This window comes from Ictalurus furcatus, chromosome 24 (genome assembly GCF_023375685.1).
Source record: "Ictalurus furcatus strain D&B chromosome 24, Billie_1.0, whole genome shotgun sequence".
Lineage (NCBI taxonomy): Eukaryota > Metazoa > Chordata > Actinopteri > Siluriformes > Ictaluridae > Ictalurus > Ictalurus furcatus.
The window spans coordinates 9,564,698-9,587,792 of NC_071278.1; the positions used below are offsets into that span (position 1 = coordinate 9,564,698).

General features: G+C 41.6%; 3 protein-coding genes across 6 annotated transcripts in view; 2 read left to right on the forward strand and 1 right to left on the reverse strand.

Annotated features, from left to right (window-relative positions):
- The window catches only part of LOC128600187 (exostosin-1c), a 56,503-nt gene extending 50,502 nt beyond the window's left edge, over window positions 1-6,001 (forward strand). For both annotated transcript variants that reach the window (XM_053612468.1, XM_053612469.1), the window contains 10 exons: window positions 145-238; window positions 1,555-1,662; window positions 1,841-1,960; window positions 2,290-2,422; window positions 2,697-2,815; window positions 2,902-2,997; window positions 3,099-3,185; window positions 5,133-5,293; window positions 5,507-5,678; window positions 5,816-6,001. In XM_053612468.1, coding sequence (XP_053468443.1) covers window positions 145-238; window positions 1,555-1,662; window positions 1,841-1,960; window positions 2,290-2,422; window positions 2,697-2,815; window positions 2,902-2,997; window positions 3,099-3,185; window positions 5,133-5,293; window positions 5,507-5,678; window positions 5,816-6,001 — 1,276 coding nt within the window. The remainder of the gene's footprint in view (window positions 1-144; window positions 239-1,554; window positions 1,663-1,840; window positions 1,961-2,289; window positions 2,423-2,696; window positions 2,816-2,901; window positions 2,998-3,098; window positions 3,186-5,132; window positions 5,294-5,506; window positions 5,679-5,815) is intronic.
- A 450-nt stretch (window positions 6,002-6,451) lies between these two features.
- Window positions 6,452-14,260, reverse strand: zgc:114119 (Mediator of RNA polymerase II transcription subunit 30-like). Its single transcript, XM_053612470.1, has 5 exons — window positions 14,157-14,260; window positions 13,695-13,931; window positions 10,283-10,441; window positions 9,932-10,021; window positions 6,452-7,092 (listed from the first exon to the last, which is right to left on the reverse strand). Exons 2-5 carry the CDS (start codon window positions 13,929-13,931, stop codon window positions 6,997-6,999), a joined length of 582 nt encoding a protein of 193 aa, XP_053468445.1. The 5' UTR covers window positions 14,157-14,260; the 3' UTR covers window positions 6,452-6,996.
- Window positions 14,261-14,447: 187 nt separating this feature from the next.
- Window positions 14,448-22,238, forward strand: ncdn (neurochondrin). Of its 3 annotated transcripts, none has more exons than XM_053612464.1 (7): window positions 14,448-14,709; window positions 15,217-15,443; window positions 16,010-17,206; window positions 18,260-18,501; window positions 19,818-20,033; window positions 20,203-20,345; window positions 21,244-22,238. In XM_053612464.1, the coding sequence occupies exons 2-7, from the start codon at window positions 15,219-15,221 to the stop codon at window positions 21,660-21,662; spliced, it is 2,442 nt and encodes an 813-aa protein (XP_053468439.1). In that variant the 5' UTR covers window positions 14,448-14,709; window positions 15,217-15,218; the 3' UTR covers window positions 21,663-22,238. The 3 variants fall into 3 exon arrangements, with proteins under 3 accessions (XP_053468439.1, XP_053468441.1, XP_053468440.1); XM_053612466.1 differs by having other exon boundaries at window positions 14,448-14,691; XM_053612465.1 differs by lacking the exon at window positions 14,448-14,709 and adding an exon at window positions 14,727-14,770.
- The last annotated feature ends 857 nt before the right edge of the window (window positions 22,239-23,095 follow it).

The following is a 23,095-nucleotide window of genomic DNA, read 5'->3' on the forward strand; positions in this document are numbered from 1 at the left end:
AACAGCTTGAGGCAGGGACAGTGGCCAGATCAAAACGCCTCTCAGTGAGGTTGTGGTTTGAGTAGTGCCAGTGTAGCTCTAATGAAATACAAAGCTCTCTTTCTGCTTGTGCTTATGCTTGCCCTGTGTCTGTCTCTTACATAGGTTTGACTATCAGGAGCTGCTCCACAACTCCACCTTCTGCCTGGTTCCTCGTGGGCGACGTTTGGGATCCTTTCGTTTTCTCGAGTCTTTGCAGGTATGATGGAAATCGCAAAGTTTATTTTGACCTGGAATCAATGTGGTTGATGTTTCAGCAGTTGCACAGCACTTTAAGTGGTACAAAAAAAAATGACAGCCACCTTGTGGCTAGAAAACCCAAACACTCAGAATGGTCCAGGGGTTACCTAGTAAAACAGTACATTAGGCATTGGTTGGGAAAGTGCATCACATGTATTTTTAGGCTTACTGGCATTGTGAATGAAAGGGCCGGAAGCTCACATGGGGTGCCCTCAGCTCTGCTGAGCAGTGCTGAATGCACAAAACCACAAAAACGGTTAATTTGGCAGCCTTACCCTCACAGTAACTCCTCCTCACAATCCCACTTTTTCTCTTTCTCTTGGTCCAAGTTCACTGTCTCCTTTGCTCTCAGTTTTCCATTCACTCTTCTTTGAGCTTCTCTTTTCTTTGGTGCCAGCCAAAGCCACATAAAGAACTCCAGAACTGGCAATTATCAGTGGATTTATAAGTGGAAAGTTCTAGAACATCCTTTGACCCACCACCCCACCCCACCCCACCTGCCAAACAAACGCATTGGCGCGCGCACACGAGCCATCCAGACTTAGCTCATCTAACTCTTTAAAATCTCTGACGCAATCACTCTCAGATCCAAACCTAAAAAATGTGCATACATGTCTGAGAACTGGCCACCACCAGTGTTATTCCTCTAACTCTAATCCACCTTCTGGGAGTATGAAAACACAGGCAAGGTCCAGACTTGATGTCAGATCCATAGACAGAAGTTTTTTGTTGTCCAACAATATTATTATCTAAAGTTTTCTTAGGATAAAGTCTGGGCTTCGCTGCACCAGAGGGGGCTTGTTTGATCTCTGCCTGCTCTTAAAGCTATTCTCTCCTGTGATTTCATTAAAGCAATTAACAACAGAAAAAAAACATGCTGTGAGATAAAAAGCAAACTCGAATAAAAATTTCTGAGAGAGAGAGAGAGAGAGAACAGCAACTTCAGTAAACAAGAGAGAAGAGGAATATCAGACTAAACTTAATAAACCATAGCTCCCAGACTACTACTGATCAAAGGAAGGATACCGTTTAATTAGCAGCCCAGGGTCCACAATGTCAGGCATTCTTAGTGCTGTTTCTTGGGGAGAACTGATAGTAGGATTGAGGTATACCTTGGTCGCTTGGGATAAGGACCTTCTTAATCTTCCTTCAACTCAACATGAGTTCTGTCTTTAATAGGAATGAATTAAATATATATAAAAGTATGACCACTACAAACAGTTTGAATTTTGGTGATCATCAGTGAATCCTTCTTTCCTGTCTCCATGTCTCCAGGCGGCATGTATCCCAGTGTTGCTCAGCAACGGTTGGGAGTTGCCCTTCTCTGATGTCATCCAGTGGAACCAAGCAGTTATCGAGGGAGACGAGAGGTTGCTGCTTCAGGTAAACAGCAGGCCTACAGCCATTGAGAGCAGTCAACTTTGAAGCCTTTTTTATTTACTTAAAACCATGTTACTGGAGGACTGAAAGTGGTCTAGATATGGGACAAGTTCATAGCATTTCCATGTACAACCTTTAGCTTAGCATGTTCCTTAGATAAAATCCCTCTCTGTTCCATAAGGTGCCCTCTACAGTGCGGGCAGTGGGCATTGACCGGGTGCTGGCACTGAGACAACGTACCCAGATGCTTTGGGAGGCCTACTTCTCCTCAGTGGACAAGATTGTTCTCACCACTTTAGAGGTGAGCATAAGGTGGTCTGTATGTAGGTTTTAGGCAGAGTTGATCTGGCAAGGACTGTCAGGGGAAATTAAAACAAGGATGAGGATGCTCCACATCATTAGCACCCACTTAGTGTTGTGCCTTCAGGTTAATTGCCAAACACAATGTTGGTTTTGCATAAATGGCATGAGCAGGCATTGCCCTCTGCTGGCTAAATTTAGAAATGTATGACTCGACATAATTTGGAAAGGCGTTGAGTAAACAGGGAAAACTGGGAACACTGAGGGGAAATAATGTACATCTTGGGGAGTATAAACACAGTAAACTGATTCACTGTTGCTGTCTGTCAGATCATCAAGGACAGAGTGTATGGCCACATCTCAAGGAATAAATTCATGTGGAATTCTCTGCCTGGGGGTCTTCTGGTGCTGCCTGAATACTCAATCCATCTGGCTCATTACCCTTTCTACTATCTGAACCTTGGTAAGCATAAAGAAGGGATACACAAGTTGTGTAAAAAGTCCCTTTCACAACACACATCCTACGCATTTCTTTCACAATAAATGACATGACAGAATGTTGCAGGATAACATCTCAGTGCAGCAGTATGGTCAAGTGCACAAAAATGCCCCAAATTTAATCAAACCAGAACATCAGTGATGTTATACTTAAACATTCAGAGTTCACACCGGTAACCATGACCAAAGTCTCAATTTTCTGTAGCAATCTCAGTTCTCCAAATCTTCCATTATTGCAGGAATCATGCCTGGCCAGGAATTTACTGCCGTCATCCATGCCACATCTCCGCTGGTTTCCCAGTCTCAGCCAATTATGAAGCTCCTGCAGGTGGTGTCCAAGTCCAAATACTGCTCACAGGTACACCAGTTGTTTCCAGAAAACATCATTTGTTCTCTCTGTTTAGTGTTTTATACCGTATACTACTCCACTCTGTACCTTTACAGATTATCATCTTGTGGAACAGTGAGAAGCCGCCCCCTCACCGGGGCAAGTGGCCGCCCATGCCAGTGCCCCTTGTTGTCACAGATGGCAGAAGGAAAGTGAGTGTCTCCACATGAGGGTACAGTCAAGCTGTGACCATATGCAAAGAACAAACCCCCTTTTCCAAGACTCATGCCATGATTTATTCTGTTTTTTACAGACAAGCAGCCGTTTCCTGCCGCATGCTGCGATTGAGACTGAAGCGGTGCTCAGCCTTGATGAAGACTCAGTGCTACTGACTAGTGAGGTTAGACCTTCCTTTCCATGATTAATCCAAGACCAAGAGTGTGATAAATCCTATTCTTGTGTCTCAGTTTACATTTAAGAATAAGTCTGTGAACTCTTTGGAATTACCTGAATTTCTGTATTAATTGGTCATAAATTGTGGTATGATCTTCATCCATATCATAACAATACACATGCATATTCTGCCTAAAAATGCCTAAAACAAATGATTGTATTTTCAAGCAATTGTAATTATTGAACAGGTTGGAAAATAGTATGTGGCACCTTGTATTTTAATAAGTAGGTTAACAGCAGTACTCACCATCAAACACTTCCTGAAGCTACTGGTCAGACTTGTTTAACATTATACACCGAACAGCCATAATATTAAAACCACCGACAGGTGAAGTGAATAACATTATCTCTTTACAGTGGCACCCGGCAAGAGGTGGGATATATTAGGCAGCTAGTGAACAGTCAGTTCTCGAAGTTGATGTATTGATCTGAGCGACTTTGACAAGGGCCAAATTATGATGGCTAGACAACTGGGTCAGAGCATCTCCAAAACGGCAGGTCTTGTGGGGTGTTCTCTGTATGCAATGGTCAGTACCTACCAAAAGTGGTCCAAGGAAAGACAACCAGTGAATCGGTGACAGGGTCATGGGCACGCAAGGCTCACTGATGCGTGTGGGGAGCAAAAACTAGCCTGTCTGGTCTGATCCCACAGAAGAGATACTGTATTTGCATGATGTGGATGGCCAGGTGCGTGTGCGTCACTTACCTGGGGAAGAGATGGCACCAAGATGCACTATGGGAAGAGGGCAAGCTGATGGAGGCAGTGTGATGTTCTGGGCAATGTTCTGCTGGGAAACCTTGGGTCCTGGCATTCATGTGGATGTTACTTTAACACGTACCACCTACTTAAACATTGTTGCAGGCCAAGTACACACCTTCATGGCAACGTTTTTTCCTAACAGCAGTGGTGTCTTTTAGCAGGATAATTCGTCCTGCCACACTGCAAAAATTATTCAGGAATGGTTTGAGGAACATGACAAAGAGTTCAAAGTGTTGGCTTGGGCTCCAAATTCCCCAGATCTCAAGCTGATCGAGCATCTGTGGGATGTGCTGGACAACAAGTCTGATCATATAATTGTCTGTATGTTTGTACGTACAGGTGCATCTCAAAAGATTTGATTATCGTGGAAAAGTTCGTTTTTTTCCCCGTAATTTAATTTAAAAAGTGGAAATTTAATATATTCTAGATTCATTACACATGAAGTGAAATATTTAAAGCCTTTTTTTTGTTTGTTTTAGTCTTGCTGATTACAGCTTACAGCTCATGGAAATCAAAAATCCAGTCTGTCATAGTATGGGGGTGTGTCAGCGTGTCAGTCACATCTGTGAGGGCACCATTACTGCAGAAAGATATGTACACATTTTGGAGCAACATGCGCTGCCATCCAGAGCAGGATAACACCAAACCACATTCTGTCCGGATTACAAGCGCATGGTTGCGTAAGCAGAGTGCGCGGGTGCTAGCATGGCCTGCTGCAGTCCTGACCGCTCTCCCATTCAGAATTTGTGGTGCATTATGAAGTGCAAAATAACGCAACGAAGGCCTAATGGATGAATTGGGGGAAACTCCGCTTGCTAAACTTAACCAACCGGTGTCTTCAGCTCCCAAACACTTAATATTAGTGTTATTAAAAGAAAAGGTGATGTTACACAGAGGTAAACAGTTGACTGTCCCAACTTTTTTGGAGTATATTGCAGTCATCAGATTTCAAATGAGTGCATCTTTTCAAAAATAAATTAAATTCACAAAGTAAAACATCAAATGTGTTTTCAATATAGTACAGGGTGAATTTAATTTTCAAATGACTTTGTTTTGCATTTTCAATACTGTCCCAGCTTTTTCAGAAATGGGGTTGTATGTACGTACGTATGACAACTGCACTGATTCTTTCAGGTCAACTTTGCCTTCCACGTGTGGCAGAGTTTCCCTGAGAGAATTGTCGGATATCCACCCAGAAGTCATTTCTGGGATCCGGTGAAGAAAATTTGGGGCTACACCTCCAAATGGACTAATGAATACTCAATTGTGCTGACTGGAGCAGCCTTTTATCACAGGTACTCATCATAGCTAATGAACTGATCCAAACAAGTTCCAAACAGGATTTAATCTTTAAAGCTGTGTAAATATGTTTGAAACAAGAAAATAAACTTGTGTGGGGATTTAAACTACATCTAACATTCATAATGACCGCAACATTTCACTTCTCCTTCAGTTGCTCTCTAAATCTGCCAGTCATAGCTCATGCTGTTTCTCCCTTCCTCCGATAGGTATTATCACTACCTGTTCTCTCATTATCTGCCCCCTTCCTTGCGGGCGTTAGTGGACCGCAGCTCAAACTGTGAAGACATCCTGATGAACTTCTTAGTGTCATCTGTGACCCACCTGCCACCTATTAAAGTGGCTCAGAGGAAGCAGTACAAAGAGATGCCTAGTCCACAGGTGAGTCACGAGTCACATGCATCACAGCAATGAGAACACATTAAAATGTTCTTCAGTATAAAATGTTATACTGAAGAATGGTGAAGTATTTTTGTCACGTTAACGTTTGTCATATATTCCGTTCCGTCCCCCCACAGAGCACCAACATGGCCCCCTGGGCGAACCCTGAGCACTTTACCCAAAGACAAGAGTGTATAAACACCTTTGCTAGCTGGTTCGGCTATATGCCCTTGGTGCACTCGCAGCTCCGTCTGGACCCTGTTCTTTTCAAGGACCACGTGTCTGTCCTGCGCAAGAAGTACAAGGACCTTGAGCGTGCCTGAGCCACATGGAGAGCACAGGCATTGTCTTTCAGATTTGCCTCAGCCTCTTTAAAAAAAAAACAAAAAAAACGGATAAACAAAATGGTGTTCAACAAAGAGGGACCCGCTTCCAACCTACTGAAATTTGCCTGGAACTTTTGACTAGATCTTCAATTTTGACAAAAAGCTCAGTTTGGGAGAAGGCCTCAGTGCTATTATTTTGCACTGGTTGTGGTGCAACGTCAAAACACATTCAAATGTGGTTTGACGTTAGCACCTAGCAAGATGCTAGTAGTACCATGGACTAACACATTATTGTGTTTGTGGAGTCAGTCACAAAGCAGCTTGACTCAATACATGAAGTTGTACATACATGACCAATAAAACATTTCTGAAACACAATGAGTTCTGAACTTGTATATTTAAATAAGAATCGACTGAGAAATTTCTTGTACATTTTTATTTTATATACAAAACAACGTGATCTTCAACTGTACAAAAGATTTACCCTACAAACATTATTACTGTGTCCACATCCTTTTGAAAATTTACACCGTCACTTAAGCTCCGTCTTCCACCTGATAGAATAGCTGCCGAGGATGCAAATGTGAGACGTCACGCAGTCTCCTGCATTGGAGGGTAAGGGATTCCATGTTAGTGCCACATAGGAAACCTGTAGCTCAGGCTGGTCTCCCATCTGTCCCTCGACAGATTACCTGGGATCACTCCATACCACTTGGCACGGAATTCATATCCCTAGATCCCTGCTAATCCGAGAGCATCTTATCTCTGTTCGGTGCTTTATAGCAAGAAGTACAAATCACAGATGAGTGGAAGTTCTCCAGCTGAATCTTATCTCATTAATCAAGACTAAACACAACACAGCAGTAACAGTGATCCTGAGCCATCTGCTGTCCTTAGCTGCCCTACTAGAAGAGACTGAATGGAGAGCGGAACACAAGTAAATAAAGGCAGACTTGAAGGGGAAAGGGAAGGTTTTTTTTTTTCTTCCCTGGTCATTTGCGCATTGTAAGCATGGCATTGATGTCCCACAGGAGGTTCCTCATCTGGTCCATCAACACCTTCATCTCCTGATTCTTCTGCCTCACTTTCTGTGAAGATTTTTGAAAAGTAGAACAAATTTAAAAGATCCTTCTGAAATATAAACATAACGGTTTGCATCACGCAAGTCATTCTGCTAAAGTCAACATAATGTAAGACTGGCTGGTATTTTAAGGTCACAAACCATAAATAAAAAATAATACATACATGTTATTAATTGCAAATGTAAAGACAGAATCATTTACATTTACACAGCCTGAAAGGCGGCTGTATTTAACAGCTGTTAAAAAAAAAAATTGTACCGGATCCATCATTTTTAAGATTAAGAAACTTCATGATTTTGAAAGTAATTAAAGCCATGTACTTGTAATACAACATCGCACAGCAAGTAAAGCAATATTCTAACCAAATCAGTTACTTGTATTTCACTAAGTGCTGATGTGATGTATAGTATTATACACGGATTATGTGTGATGTGTACTGCATAATAAATAACAGCACGGCCCTGACGGCCGTCCCGGCTGCGAGGCGAATCAAAGCTTTATATTAATGCACTCATTCTAATAAATTATTCTTTCTATAGAATAATGACCACTGACCACTTACGCAGGGACTTCATGAATCAAATGTCAAATTAATTAAGGAATAAAAGAAATGAAAGAATTACATGTTGTACATTTTATCTGATTATGGTTACATTGAACATGAATTACTGAACATCTATGAAACAAGTTCCTGCTGTCATTTACGCTGTAAAAATCTAAAAGATGATCTCTCTCTCTTTTTTTTTTCGTGGAGCATCCATCAGACAAAACCACATGCAAGCTGTTACTATAGAAATGGCAACGCATTAGAACAAACCAATTTTAAGCTTGTGATATGCAAGGCATACAGCCGTGTGAGCTGTACCAGAAAATTCAATCAATCAATCGGTCCCTTCAGGATTTAGGGGAGGAGCTTGCATTTTTTTTCAAAAATTACAAGACGCAGCATGTGACATCATCACAACGCACGTTCAGCCAAAACTCTCAGCGATTCACATGCGCAGAACATGAGTACAGCTAAAAGCTCTCATTTACCAACAAACATCACTGTGAAAGAGCATGAAAAAACAAATCATAAAAAAATAAATAAATAAAAAACTCCTATACGGACTGATCAACATCTTTGAACAAATTACAATCAACAGCACTGTGGTGTAATAACCACAAAAACCAAAGAACAACAAAAGTGAAGGGATTTTTTTTCTTTTTAATAATAAAATCTGGTGCTTTCTGCTCAATATGCTCTGAATTTCAGATTCCAATTTCAGCCAAGAATGTTTTGAATAGAGCTGCAACAACTAATCGATAAAATCGATAATAATCGATTATGAAAATCGTTTTCAACGAATCTCATTATGGATTAGTTGGTCTGCGCGGCACAGGATGCGTTTACTCATTACGTTACTTCTGTTCTGAAAACACGCTTTGGAGAGTAAATACTAAAGTTGTGTCCCAAATGAAGTACTGTACACTTGCACTCTGTACTCTACCTTCTAGTGTGTGGATTTTAGAAAGGTAATATCACCTCAAATGTATCACTAGCAGTTTTTTACTAACCACATGTATAAGCCGCTTCTAGTTGACGGTGCATGACGTCATACACATGCTAGCATTAGCAGACACCCTGATTCACCGACACTGACGTTCTTCAGTTTACTGTTTATGTTAACGTTATCTTTTATTCCCAACATGACCTCAGTCTCCATCAGACGGAGGAGAAATCGTCACGTGACTGAGGAAGAAAGTCCTCTAAGGCAGGGAGCATTTTATATTAAACAACGCAGAAATCAAACAGTGCTGCACGAGCACAAACTTATGTTTATATCGAAAATGCTCCACTGTGTGCAAGGGGCAGGGGAAACTGCTGCAAGCTGCTTAAAAGGTTTAGTTTAATTTAAGTTTGTCATTATGCTGTATTTGCGCGCTTGCAGTGTAAATTCTGTTGTTTATTATAACAGAAGTGACGTGTTAGTAACGAGGCCGCGTTGCTGATCACGTGCTGTGTAGACGCGCTGATACACAGTGTAGCGCGAATAAGTAATGTCTAATTAAAACATTAAATCACAAGTAAAATAATATTCCTAATGGTAGTGAGGAACAGAAACCACAAGGTGCAGTGAAAGTGAGTTTTTATTATTCATTTAGGACTGGAGCTTAATTCAGTGCTTTTTGTGCATCCATAAAAAGTAACACATAAATACTCTCTCTCTCTCTCTCTCTCTCTCTCTCTCTCTCTATATATATATATATATATATATATATATATATATATATATATATATATAATATAAAAAATATATATAATATATATTATATATATACACACACATTATATATATATATATATATATATATATATATATATATAAAAAAAATATATAATATATTATATATATACACACACATATATAAAATATTATATAATATATATAATTCTTTTATTTGTTTATTTTAGTTTATATTGTATACAAGTATTTATGCATTATTTTTTATGGATGCACAAAAAGCACCGAATTAAACTACAGTCCTAAATGAATAATATATATTTTTGTGTGTGTATTGGGTTCTTTTCTGATTTGGACAAACAGTTGTGTAAAGTTTTAGTCTGAAGTTTATTTGTAACATTCAGTTTATGGATTTTATTTTACATAAACAAAAAAAAAGGGTACTGAAAGTTTGCGCCCCCACCCCCCAATCCGATTAATCGAGAAAGAAGAAAAAAAATATCGGCCAACTAACCGATTATGAAAATAATTGTTAGTTGCAGCCATAGTTTTGTATAATTTATGCAAAAAAAATTACTTTCCAGATTTTATCACTGTATCGAGAACACACTGGTACCAACCTCTAAAACTTCCTGTTTGTCCTGAGTCACAGCAGAACCGCAGGGCTCCACTCTAACTGGAGCCATCTCCTCTCCAACATACGGCACCAGCTGTGTGAAACAAAAAAACAAAACCTTCTTTTCTAAAAGACAATCCTTACAAATTACTGTTTCATGCACACCACTTCTTTAGTTCTTGATTAGAAATTAATCCACAGTGTTAATTCACTAGAGTGCTGCTACGACCTGTAAATTATTTCATTATTGTTGTATTTATTTGTGGTGAGGAATATTGAAAAAAAACTGGGCAAATATTAAAGCATTTACACCCATTACATCCGTTATACCCGAGAAACAGTAGGCATCTCTCACCTCGGCAGGAGACTCCTGAAGGTCGGAGGTCATCTCTACACAGCGCTCGTAGAGCAGTCGGAGTTTGCGGAAGAGCAAAGACAGCTGGCGCAGGTGCTCCTGCAGTTTCCCAAAGCGATCCTGATACGCTGCCTGACTCTGCGTCACACCGTTCGGCAACTAGAGAGAAGAAGGGGAAAAAAAGTCAGGCAGAGGACACTCCAAAAACAATAATTTTTTAAAAAAATTTTAATGAGAGCTGCTTCCAGCAGCATGAGCGACAGCGACCGTTGGTGACTAAATGGGGGCGTGTCCAGCAGCAACTACCAATAGGAGTGAAGATAGTAGAGCGCATATGATCTGTGATCCGCCATGCTGCCTGCGAATCCGAACTGTTTCATGGACCCAGACAGTCCACTGCTTGGTTAAGTAAGGAATGATACACGACTGGACACGCTGTTATAGGAAAATAATCAATGACGGGATAGTGTAACGCAGCATGACACGTGGTGGCCCAGTACCACCCCAAGGACCCCCGCAGTGTTTTATTCCTTTTTTACCACTGAAATTTGTCAATGCTAAAAAAATATAACACATTATACTTTTTGTCCATTTATAGTTACAGAACCTCCATGAAACAAGAGATAACATAACAGCCAGAAACAGTCATTCTGTCACCAGCCTTTTTTTTTTCTCTCTTATGAAGTAAATAAGACAAAACTATGCAGCTTGTCCATGTTGATGAAAAACCACAAAGCCCTCCATCCTGATGACGATGAAGATGTTAAAGGAGCAGCTTTACCTCTGACTGTTAAAGTGCTGAGACAGGAGACCCTTTCCAAAAACGCTAAACAAACATCTCCTCAGAGAAAGCTTCACCATAGCAACAATTACACGTTTTGTTGTTTGTTTGTTTTTTAAGGTCTATGTGGCACACCCGTCATGCAAGTCCCAGTGCAAGCTGTTGCTATAGAAACAAGGTTTTTGGGGTTTATTTTAAAAAAGAGAGAGAAAACAAGAAAGAGAGAGCACATTAATATAAATCGGTGCTTTGCCTTGCAGCTGGAACTACTGTCCAGGCCGTGCTTCAGACCTTCTGACCAATCGAAATGGAGAACTCAACAGTGCTGTGGTATAAAAACCAACAGATGAGTTTTTTCCCTCTCCTTACTAAGAACCCATACTGGTTTGCAGTTGCGACCAGAGTCTCTTTTCCTCCAAACGATGATTAGATGCAGCAGATGCATCATTAGAAATAATTACTCCAGTCAGACTACGGTAGCAAAACAGCAGCCAGTGTGACAAACACAGAAGCTCTGCCTGAACACCTGTGCTTGTGAGCAGTGTGGAAAGGTCTCCCTATGGTCTTACTCACATCAGTGCATTTCTCATATCAGACGCTCAACATGTTAGAGCTGTGTTCAGAAGGCTAAACAATCATTTTAAACAAATAAAAAAAAAGACATGTTATTCCCTTGTATCTATACCTATGTATAACTGTCCAGTCTGGCAAGGATGTACTTAACGTTAGAGATCATTTAGTTACCAATACCAAGTATTGTTAAATCAGTAAGCATGTAGGTGTGATTGATATGACTACAGATATTACTCGATAAATTATGTCAATATGTTTTGTGTTGTGGGTCAATGCAGGCACAAATACATGCAAACAAAAAAAAAAAACGGTAATAGCAACAAGTTGTCAATTGGATTCAGAAATCACAAAATTGTTTTACACTGGGGCACCAGGTGGGAACACACCCAGGATGGGACGCCTGTCCATTCCTGAAAACATTCTTAACTGATAATTTTTCAACACCATGTGGGGTCATCTGAGACGCTATGGAAGCATGTCTCCACCACCGAGAGGAAAAAAAGAAAAAAAAAAAGGTAATTGTGACTTTATAGCTTGCAATTCTGGCCATTTTTCTAGCAATTTTGATTTAAAATCTCACAATTCTGACTTTATTTCTCACAACGTAGACATCCAGTTGACATTTAGTGAGTTGCAAAGAAGGCCAGCTAGTCAAGACTAGGAAAACAAGATGCTAATGTGCACTCTTTACCTGCATCAAGTGGATGTCTAAACTGTGAGTAAATAAGTCAGAATTGTGAGATGTAAACTCATAATTACGAGAAAAACGTCAGATTTGCGAAATATAAAATCAGAATTGTGGGAAATAAAGTCAGAATTACATTTTTTATTATTTTTCCCCCTCTGTGGCGGGAACAGCCGTCCATAAAGACACAGAGTTCACAGAGTGTGAAGCGCTCTGCAGATGCAATGTTTCCCTCTGTGATGTATGACAATTAAATGTGATGCGTTGTGTATGTGCAGGAAAAACTGTGTGAAGGTACCCAACATTTTGTTGATTCTGCACGTTTATACAGTAATGCACTGGAGATTTTCAAAGTAACAGGCCTATAACCCCACATCTAAACACGTGTGGGGGTCGTGAAAATTCTGAGCCTTTTAAAATGAGGTCCACGGCCAAAAAAGTTTGGAAAGCCCTGTCTTAATTACATATCATCCCCGTTAGACAGGGGATATCTTCTGAGCAACTTCCACTCCAACTTTCTCAAACCATCAGCTCACTAGTTCAGTAGTCGGGGCACTGATCAGGGAGTCGGCCATTTTAAGGGCTGTCTCAATCGCAGAATCCTTCAGGTGCACTGGAACTTTCAAGAACCAGGGAGCATCGATGCTCACTATGTTCCCTTACTGGAAATTACATCATGTTTTCTGAAGCCAAAAAAAACTATTTTTAAATTAGAGAATTTTAACTTTATTTGTCATTCTATATACGGTTTGTTTGAGCCTAACGACTTTTAAGTGTTGAATAATTTTTTTTTAATCCACTAGCTCACCTATGAGCCTGCTTGACGTACCATGACACGAACGTGTGTGATTAAGCTAACAAACTTATTATATTTAACATATAATGTCAGAAAGATATCTGTCCTGATGGTTGTTGATAAATGGTGACGTTTTTACAACGCGAGTATGTAGTCACGTCGCCGGAAATTGAGTCATCAGTGTCCCGATATGTAGTGAGTCAGGGTCCTTACCAGTGCACAAACTCGTCTACACCATATACTGATTCACAACCTAGGGAGCTGATTGAGACGCACCGCACTGTCTTCATGGAGTTCTCTTTGTGCACAGCAGCATTGTCACACTGGAACTGGTTTCAGTCACTTAATTCTAGGGAAGGGAAATTGCAACTCTACATCAGACAAAGACATCCTGTATAATTGTGTGCTTCAATCTTTGTGGAAATAGTTTGGGGAAGAACCACATATGGGTGCGATGGCCAGGTGTCCACATACTTTTGAACACATACCGTAGTTTAAGATTTAATGTCTCCTATAGTGCCCAAGCCAACATTCAAGACATCAATAACACGGTTAAATGTGTAAGCTGCTTGTCCACCTGAGTGGCCCGTGTGATCTGGAAGATCTCCATGGTGCGGGTGACGATGTCCTGCACGGTGTCCTGGCCGATGCGGCACAGGAAGACGGGTGAGATTTCCCGGAGAGCGGCGGGGTTGGAGGCCTGTCCGAGGACCGGGACCCCTGAACACGCCAAAGTGTGGAGGTTCTGCGGCTGCTGCTGAAGCGGCACACCACCCAGACCACCACCTGGAGCCTTCTGAGGCAAAGAGGACATCTGCAGGCAAGAAAACTACTCATCAGCTGGCTGAACAATACACGGTGAATATACGGTAAATAAACAGTAAACACACGGTGAATATACGGTAAACATACGGTAAAGTTTCGGTTGTTAAAAAGAGTTAGCTAGCTGTGAATGGACATAATGTACACAATTAATTAATGGCACATGTGCGTACTCTGCTTGTGAGCTCAAAATCTGTTAGATCTCTTTAAGACTTACTTTAAACACCGAGTGGATATTAGAAACGCCCGCCAATTACTTAAAGGACGATCTAAAGACACGCGAGCCTCTCCTTTCTCTTTCAAACGCCGTAGCAACAGCAGTCTGTCGTCACTTCCTGTTTCCTGTTCTTCTTCAGTGCGCCATTTTGCCACCATGGGGCAGCAAAATCCTACACACAACTTACACAATCATTTCAACGCCCCATTTTCAGTCTTCATTCTCGGTTTATACTGCGTTTTCCCATAAATTTGCATAAATGTAGGACAAAATAAAGAAGACAAATATATTTATTTTGAACTTGATAGCGTGTTGGGTTTCGGAAATACGATCGACTTTCTCTTTTTTTCATTTAATAACCGTCAATATTGTGTAATATCAGCTTATGGAACACGAGTTGTCATATTTGTATGTGTAGCAACCTATTCCACTCTTAACGCTGGCTTTAAATAATAAAGGCTCATTTGGGTATTCCATATTTCTGGCTTTTAATTTGCAATTCCGCCTTCCACCGGAAGTCAACATACGTTCCATGGTGAGTCACGTGAACGATGTAAGTGACACACGTTTTTATTATTTTTGCTCTTCACGTTGTTTGATTTTTGCTCAGCCAGGTATATATATATAAATATATATATATATTGTATATCAACTACTTATCATTTAATTGGTGACTTCCGGTTGATTTTAGTTATGTTTTCAGATTTTTGCTGCAAGAATGCAACGTTAACAAAGCTAACGAGCTACATGTTAGCTAGCTAGGCAGCTTTGCAGAATTGATGTTTGGATGCGAGGGTGAAAACTATAAAATATTACTTGTATTACTTGGCAATGGTTAGAAATGGTCTAAGTTTGCCGTTTTAAGCAGCTAGTTTTATCTCCATGTCATGTTTCTAGCTAATCTTTTTCTTCTTATTCTTCTTCTCCTGACTGTTTCTTCTGCCCAGCAGATGGAATATGTGACTTCATTTAGTATCCACATTAAATGCTCTTTATTGCATGTAGGAGTACATGGAGGTATGATGTATGAAGTAGAAATCTGTTCTCACGTGTTTTGTAGGTATGTTGACTTTGAGGATGGCTGAAACTGAGAGTCTGAGCGGTTCGGAGCAGAACTCCATCCAACAGGATCCAAACCAGGACGAGGCATCAGGAGCAGTAGAAACGTCCAGTCCTGCAGCTGAAACTAACGGCCTGTCTGCTGCACAGCAAGATGTCCTAGAGCGCTGTCTCCACGCGCTCACTCACGCCAAAAATGACAGCCAAGTCTTGGCAGCACTTCTCCTGGTAAGGTCACACACTAAAAAAAAAAAAACCCAAGAAGCCGCTTTACAGAAAAGCAAAGCTGTTTGAGGTTTAGAAGCACTTCATTTCCAAACATATTCCCTGACAAACAGTTACAATAAATCACCAAATGGAGCCATACAAACCAACAGAACAAAACCATAGGCACTAAATGGCACTAAAGTAACACCCCTTTCATTGTCAATACAGTTCTCTCAACAATCTCAATATAAAGTGGAAGCTATTTAAAATGAAATATTGTGAGTTTGCTTGATTTTGTGTTCATGTTCATTTTGTGTTCGTGATTGCAAAATCACGAAATCCTGGAGGGACTTCAGGATTTCTCATTGTCTGACTGACTAAAGATTAGCATCTGACTCCTTGTTCATTTTGGAACATTCTAGAAAAACAACTAAATCAAATCCAACCTTCCCGCCCAAATATCTGGTTTTTTTGGTCATAAATACAGTACAATACAGGAGAAAATGTGCTGCAGTATGTTTCTCATTTCACATTGTCTTTCATGTATTTTTTGCTGTGAAATCATTTAAACAGTCTCTTCTGTCTAGATTACACGGTTGTGTCCAGCAAATCAGCTGGATCGCGTGACCCTGCATCGAGTCTTCGAAGCAGTGGGTTTCAACCTGCCTGCACGTCTGCTGGTGACGGCGATCCGAGGGAGCAAGAGCTCTGGGCTTCCCCCTGAGGAGCTGCTCTCTCTCGGCACTGCTTTACTGGCTGCTCTAAGCACAGACCCAGACATGGCCACTCATCCCCAGCTACTCAGTACCATCCCTCTCCTCCTGGGGTTGCTGGAAGGTGGAGCACCAGTCAGCCAGAAGCGAGCCCAGCATGACACTGCAGCATCTCAAACCACTGAGAAGACACATCCTGGTGCTGCGTCTCATCATACAAGCAAAAGCACTTCAGGAAAGGAAGCCCCAACGAGTCCTTCTGGGTTAGGGGATGGAGATGAGGCAGTCCAGCCTCCCACATCCGCCCTGAATGAGGCAGTGGCATCCGACTGCTATCAGGTTCTGAACTCTCTGTGTGCCCTGCCACGAGGCCCGGATCAGCTGCTGTCCCGCGGTGCTGTCCCTGCTCTGTGCAGGGCCATGTCTCAAAAACAGACTCTCAGCTGTGAGAAGGGTCTTCCGCTCCTGGCTCATCTCTTATCAAGCAGCGTCAGGCATAGAGCGTGGAACAAACACCCATCAGAACTGCTCTCTCTCCTTGATAGGATCTCCCAGAACTTCAGCCAGACTTCAGATCCGAATCATCTGGAGATGTGCGCTCAGATACCGCAGTTCCTCCCCCCAACAGGAGGAGAACCACAAACTCAAGAGCTCAGGGATGTGGTCGGTCGTCTTTGGGCAACATTACGTCCAGTGGTTCAGGGGAGACTCGGCTCAGAGCAGCTGGGCCATGTTCTGGTGCTGTCTGCTTGCTTGCTGGATTTGTGTGGCTGGGATCCAGCAGGTCCACCCAAGTTCTGCTGCTTGCTAGTGAACCGGGCCTGTGTGGAGGTGAGGATGGCGCTCGAGGAGCCCCCAGGTACAAAGCTGTCCACTCAGCAGCAGCACACCGTCACAGCCTGCTACCGTATCTTGGAGTCAGCCATGGAACAAGCATGTAACATGGGGAATAGCACGGATAGTCCGGCTCAGCCGGAGGTGACCATTGCTGGTTTGAGTCTGCAGCAGAGCAGGCAGGTGCTGGGGGTCTTAGAGGAAGCTTTTTCTGCCATCATTTACTACCTGCAACAGGTGAGGACAAATGTGTGTTACCTCTGCGTAGTGAACACGAGGCGAAAGTACAGCCTGATCTTATTCAACAACTGTGACAATATCTACAGCGCACAATAAAAATATGTGCTTGTTATCAGCATTATTTGCACCCAGTTATATTCTTTAGCAAATTAGAAGCTATTGTTTTGTAAGTATGAGAATTTCTAAAGTAGCGTGAATCTTCATGACCAAATCAAACTATGTAGCACAAAGTGGAATAGTCACCCATTCCTGAATTCAGTCCATCCATCCATCTTCTGTACCGCTTATCCTACTCCTGCTAAGGGGGAGCCTCGAGTCTGTTCCAGGGGACTCGGGGCACAAGGTGGGGGACACCCTGGACGGGCAGGGCACAATCACACGCGCGCACACACACACTCACACACTACGGACCAATCAGCCTATAACGCATGTCTTTGCTGGGTGAGGAAACCCCTTGGAGAACATGCAAGCTTCACGCAGACATGGAGGAGGCAGGAATCGAACCCCCAACCCTGGAGGTGTAAGACAGACGTGCTAACCACTAAGCTGCTATGCCTCCCGTAAATTCAGTCCAAATTAGAGCAGAATTTACCCTTTTGGTTTGTTTATTTGCTCATCGTTAAAGGAACTTTTTAAAAAAAAAAAAAGCAAAAGAAACGTTGGCTGAGACTTGTGTAGGGCTAAAAATGCATTCGTAAGGCAAGTGCACATAGAAATCATAAAAATTAAATTCGCCCAAGAACACAGAATATGGTGCCGTTCTCAATAAATGACTAGACAATTATATAAATAACTATATATTTTATGTATTGTGTCCACAGGTCTTTTTTTTTCTTCAATCCAAATTTCCAGAACATATCACAATTAGTTCAAACTAACTAAACACTACACATGTGAAAGCACCTTAAGATGCTTTAAACGATTGTAAGGTTTGTTTGTTTGTATAGATATCTTAATTAAACGCTGCTTACTTATACATCCACACACATACACAATTTGAGGTTACACCTAAACAAAAATCATAGTTCCTAAAAATCCAGGTTTCTGCAGGTGGACCTGAGCCGCTATGATGACCCCTTTGTTTTTGCAACGTTCCGCGCTCTTTGTGCCTGGTTGGCTGAGGAGACGTCATGTTTAAAGGAGGAAATCATGGCCCTCTTGCCCTTCCTCATTGGCTACACCAAACATCATCTGCGAGACAAGAAAGGCAAGGGACTTGCTGATTGGATGTCAAAGATGGCTGTCACTGATGGCTCACAAGCTGGAACGTGGACAGGCGAGCATGTACTGAGGTCAGAAATATTACTGAAGTGTGCACTCTACTGTATATGCTTTACAGGCAGCTCAGAATATGTTCAGATCAGGCTACATGCTGAATGCATCGTTCTGTATTTCTAACTTTGTCCATCAATGAAAATATATCAGTCCTTCTAGGATTTTGAGATGGCAGAAATGAACGCAATATCAAGCAAACGCCGCAGTATTCGGAGGAGCTTTCAATTTTTCGAAATTACCGCAGATTTGGGCCAAGTTGCGTCATGTGACGTCATCACAACACGCATTCAGTCAAAGCCCTCTCCGATTCACGTGCGTAGACCATGTGTACAGCTAAAAGGTCTCATTTACCATCAAACATCACTGTGAAAGACAATTTCACCAATTCATATAGCATAAAAAACCTCACAAGTTGCATCGCAACTTTTTGTAAAACAGATTTTGTAAAATGCCACAGCAAAATCAAGCATTTTTTGCCGCAGCTTAAAAAAAAAAAAATTGCGAAATCCTGTAAAGACTGATATATAATTATGGATTTTAATGGTGCAGTTTGAAATTTTGTACAAATATTTCTAAACTTATAATAATCATATCATTTCAAAGATACTGTGAATTGCAACGTTGCCGTGCAGTGGATCTGGATTTTCTTCTTCTTGTTTGTCTTCCTGCGTCTTTCCGGCCCAGAAATGAGCTCTGCTTCCTACTGGAACAGAGCAATCAGGACTGTTTTCCTTATACATCGACTTACAGTGTTTAATTACAGTGTCTCCCAAAAGTCCCAAAAGGGGGGAAATTAGCACTTTTTGGCAAATGTCTTCCAAAAAGTTTCATACTTAGTTTATATTATAGATGGGGTTTTTTTTCCAGATAGCCTTTAAGAACACCTTTGACAAAAGAAGGCTGTATTGAAATCGTTCTCATGGCCGGATCGGGAAGCTGTCTCAAGGTTGTGATGGACTTTAACAGGAAACATGGCGAGCACATCACACACGACACCGCTGCCAAACTTATGAACAAACTCAAAAAGACTGGACGTGTTGCGGACCGACTGAGAAGAGGTGGAAGTCCACGAACATCCACTGATGAAGACACAACCGACATGATCCTGACAAACATAGTCCTCTATGTATGGAGACGTTTGGGACACCCTGTAGTTTCAGTAGAGTTTCTAAGGCTGGTTGAGGGGAAGGCGAAGACTCGTGAATGTTTTTATTGTAATTCAATCTGCAGGCAGCGAAATGCCCTAAAATTACAAATGGCTCACTTTAAGAATATTATTAATGTTAAATTACAGTATTATTGTAATTTATACTGGATTTTGTTTCTCTCTCAGATATCTCCTCCCAGCACTTTGCCACCTGTCAGCTGAGGAAGGCCCGAGAAAGGTGCTGCTCTCTCTGGATACTCCAGCTATACTGGTGGACTTTCTTGCCCATGGCTGGGGAGTCCTGAAGACTCAGAGCGGGAAAACAGTCAACCGAGATCCCAGTTTAGAAACAGCCTGTTCCGCCCTACTCAACTTTGTAGTCACGGAGCCTGAGCGAGTCAGGTACACAGAGACTAAGCAGTTTCAACTACTGAAGGTTAAATCAATTTTAACCTTTACTCATGTGTGTTTGTGTATCCTATGGACCGGAACTAAATATGGTGGCTACTGGTTCAATTTTGAGTAAAGCACTTTGTGATATTCCGATTGTTCCTAATCTGTGTGTTCTCAGGACTGATGCTTGCTTTGCTTCCCTGGACGCATTACTGAGTGAAGCACTGCCAAGCCTCCTCTACAAGTCACGCCTGTTGGTTCTGACAGCCAACTTCTGCACTCTGGGGCTTATGATTAACAGATTAAAACCGACCTTAACCGGTAGGTGCAATTAAAAAATGCAATCATCCTTTGCTCATCCCAGGACTCTTATTCACTACCATCCTTCTAACACACTTTTGACTTGTCAGTTTCTAGTTGTAGAAGAGTAATATTTAATAATCACATTATCCAATGTCACCTAGATGAGGACGGGTTCCCTTTTGAGTCTGGTTCCCCTCAAGGTTTCTTCTTCGTGTTGTTACAGAGTTTTTCTTTGCCACCGTCACCTCAGACTTGCTCATTACAGACCTAAAGGGCAGCTGTGTAGAGCGGGTTGTCCACTAATCGTAGGGTTGGCGGTTCGATTCTCGGCCCACATGACTCCACATGCCGAAGTGTCCTTGGGCAAGACTCTGAACCCCAAACTGCCTTCTAGTCTGGAATGCTTGTGTTTGTGTTTGGATGGGCCTCTTATCTGTAATTTTATAGATATATGGATATATCTAAGCTTAGCACATTGGGCAGTGACCGTACCAGTGAACATCCTAATAAATCATAGTGAGCTGAATTTTGCATTTTAACTTGAATTTCAAGCAGTTGAATATTTGAGTGCACTTGAAAGTGATGTCATGACAGTCCTTGCTAATTCTAGTTGAAGCATTGTAGGTTCTGCGAGCAGAAATTTGTGTACATGGGCAGAAATCCAAGATGTACTCAAGGAGTTAAAAAAAAAAAAATCATTCAGATCTGATCTCTACCTGTTTAACCGTTAGAAACCTAATCTTGACTAGTTAATGCACTTTTAAAAGCACTATACAAATAAAATTGAGACTGGACAACCAGGCAGAAAGCATCTTTCATTAGATATCCTCCTTTGCAATTGTGTTTTTTAAGATACATCCAGGAATGTTACTTTATGCTGCAAAAAGTGATCACTGAGAATGTGTGTATGCGACAGGTCTGGGGAATTCCAGTCAGCAGCTGTTCTTCTCTTCTGCCCTGCGGTTCCTCCGAGGGGCGCTACAGGCGGTCGAGGGTGAGGGCCAGGTGCAAGTCTCCCCTTTGTGGGTGCCGTGGTGGGAGGAGGCGTGTGAGCTCTGGAGGCTAAGTCTGCAGGCTCTGGGCGGCTGTGTGAACACACAGCCCTGGATAGCCACCATCATCAGGGAGGAGGGCTGGCTGCAGAACATCCTCAGCCTGCTGGAGTCCAGCTGTGGTCTCCCAGACCCCCATTCACAGGAGGCGCTGGAAGAGGCTCTGTGTGCCATCGCTCAGAAGTGCTCATTTTGTCGTCAAGATATTAGTATATCCATGAAAAGGGAAACCGCAGACTCACTCCACTGCATGCCACAGCTGAGGAAGATTCTTATGAGCTAAGATCATGAGCTGTGAGGTAATAACTCAAATATATAACGTGCTGTTGCCTTTTGGGAGATAATTACTGATTGGCAAAATATTTTTTTTAAATAGTTGTAGCTTTATGATGCAGAAATTAAATAAAGTAAATATTTTCCTTATAATGGCTTCAGTTGGTTTTATTGACAGTGGTCAGTATTTGAGGTTTTGACAGAACCTGGTCTGAACCCATTCTGTTAGGAATGTTATTAGACCATTTTTAGTTTAATCAACACTTTTAAAACCTGATCTTACCAAAAACCAGGAAAAACAAGGTATTGTAACTGCAACAAGGTTTTTTTGTTTAGTTTTTTTGCACTGTCACAGGTGCATACAGGGGTTTTCTCCCATCTTTCAGCCTCAAAATCCATTCAGCCTCTTAGGATCTCAGCACAGATTAATTCAGGGAAGTGTGTAAAATCATATTCTGTTGGAGCCTAGCTTTATATCATTGTTTTCTGGGTTGTCTGAACATCTGTCTGAGATTCTTGTTAGCATGATGTCTCAAGAATGAGCGGTTCAATGTTTGTAGGATTTATGTGGAATTATCATTGTGACCAGCAGTTGAACCGATTTGATTATGGAATTGATCCAAGCAGATATCTGAAATAGATTTTATTCAATCACGTCCTTTTTGTTTGTCATACAGAGATGTAACTTTCATGGTCATGTACAAGAACTCGTGGCCCATTTTCTGGGTATTTACAGTTTTTTTCCATGTGTCCGTCCGAGTGTCCACCTGTCCAGGATTCCCGTTAAAACATTATTTCAAGAACAAGTGGTTGAGTGTTAGTAGGATTTATATTATGGAATTAAAAATTGTAACCAGCGCATTATAACTTTTGGAATTGATCCAAACAGGGTCAAGGTCACGTTAAGGTCAAATAGACTTAAGACTTGTTTGTATCATATTAACACCACTTTATCACCACTTTCTTAACATTGCAGCTTATACCGTATACGCTGCACAACAGGGCACTTTGTTTGTTCCTCAGGAAAACAAACATACAACCCATCCATCCATTTTCCATACTGCTTATCCTACACAGGATCGTGGGAAAGCTTAGAGTCTATCCCAGGGACAGACAATTTGGAAATGTCAGTCAACCTACAACACATGTCTTTGGACTGGAGGAGGAAACCCTTAAAGCACGGGAGAACATGCAAGCTTCGCTCGCACAAGGCGGAGGCGGGATTCCAACCCTGGAGAAACACACCTGGAATGAATTGGATTTAAGGTGCATGAGCTGCAATGAAACAATGTAATGTCTAAATAAGTAGGGTTCAGACATGAAAAAACTGAGAATAAGAGCAGGTTAAAAGATGGTTGGGATTTATATGTGTTGGGAGACATTCAATCTTGCCTAGGGACCCCTGAACATATTAATCCATCACTGATATTATAAAGTTTCAGC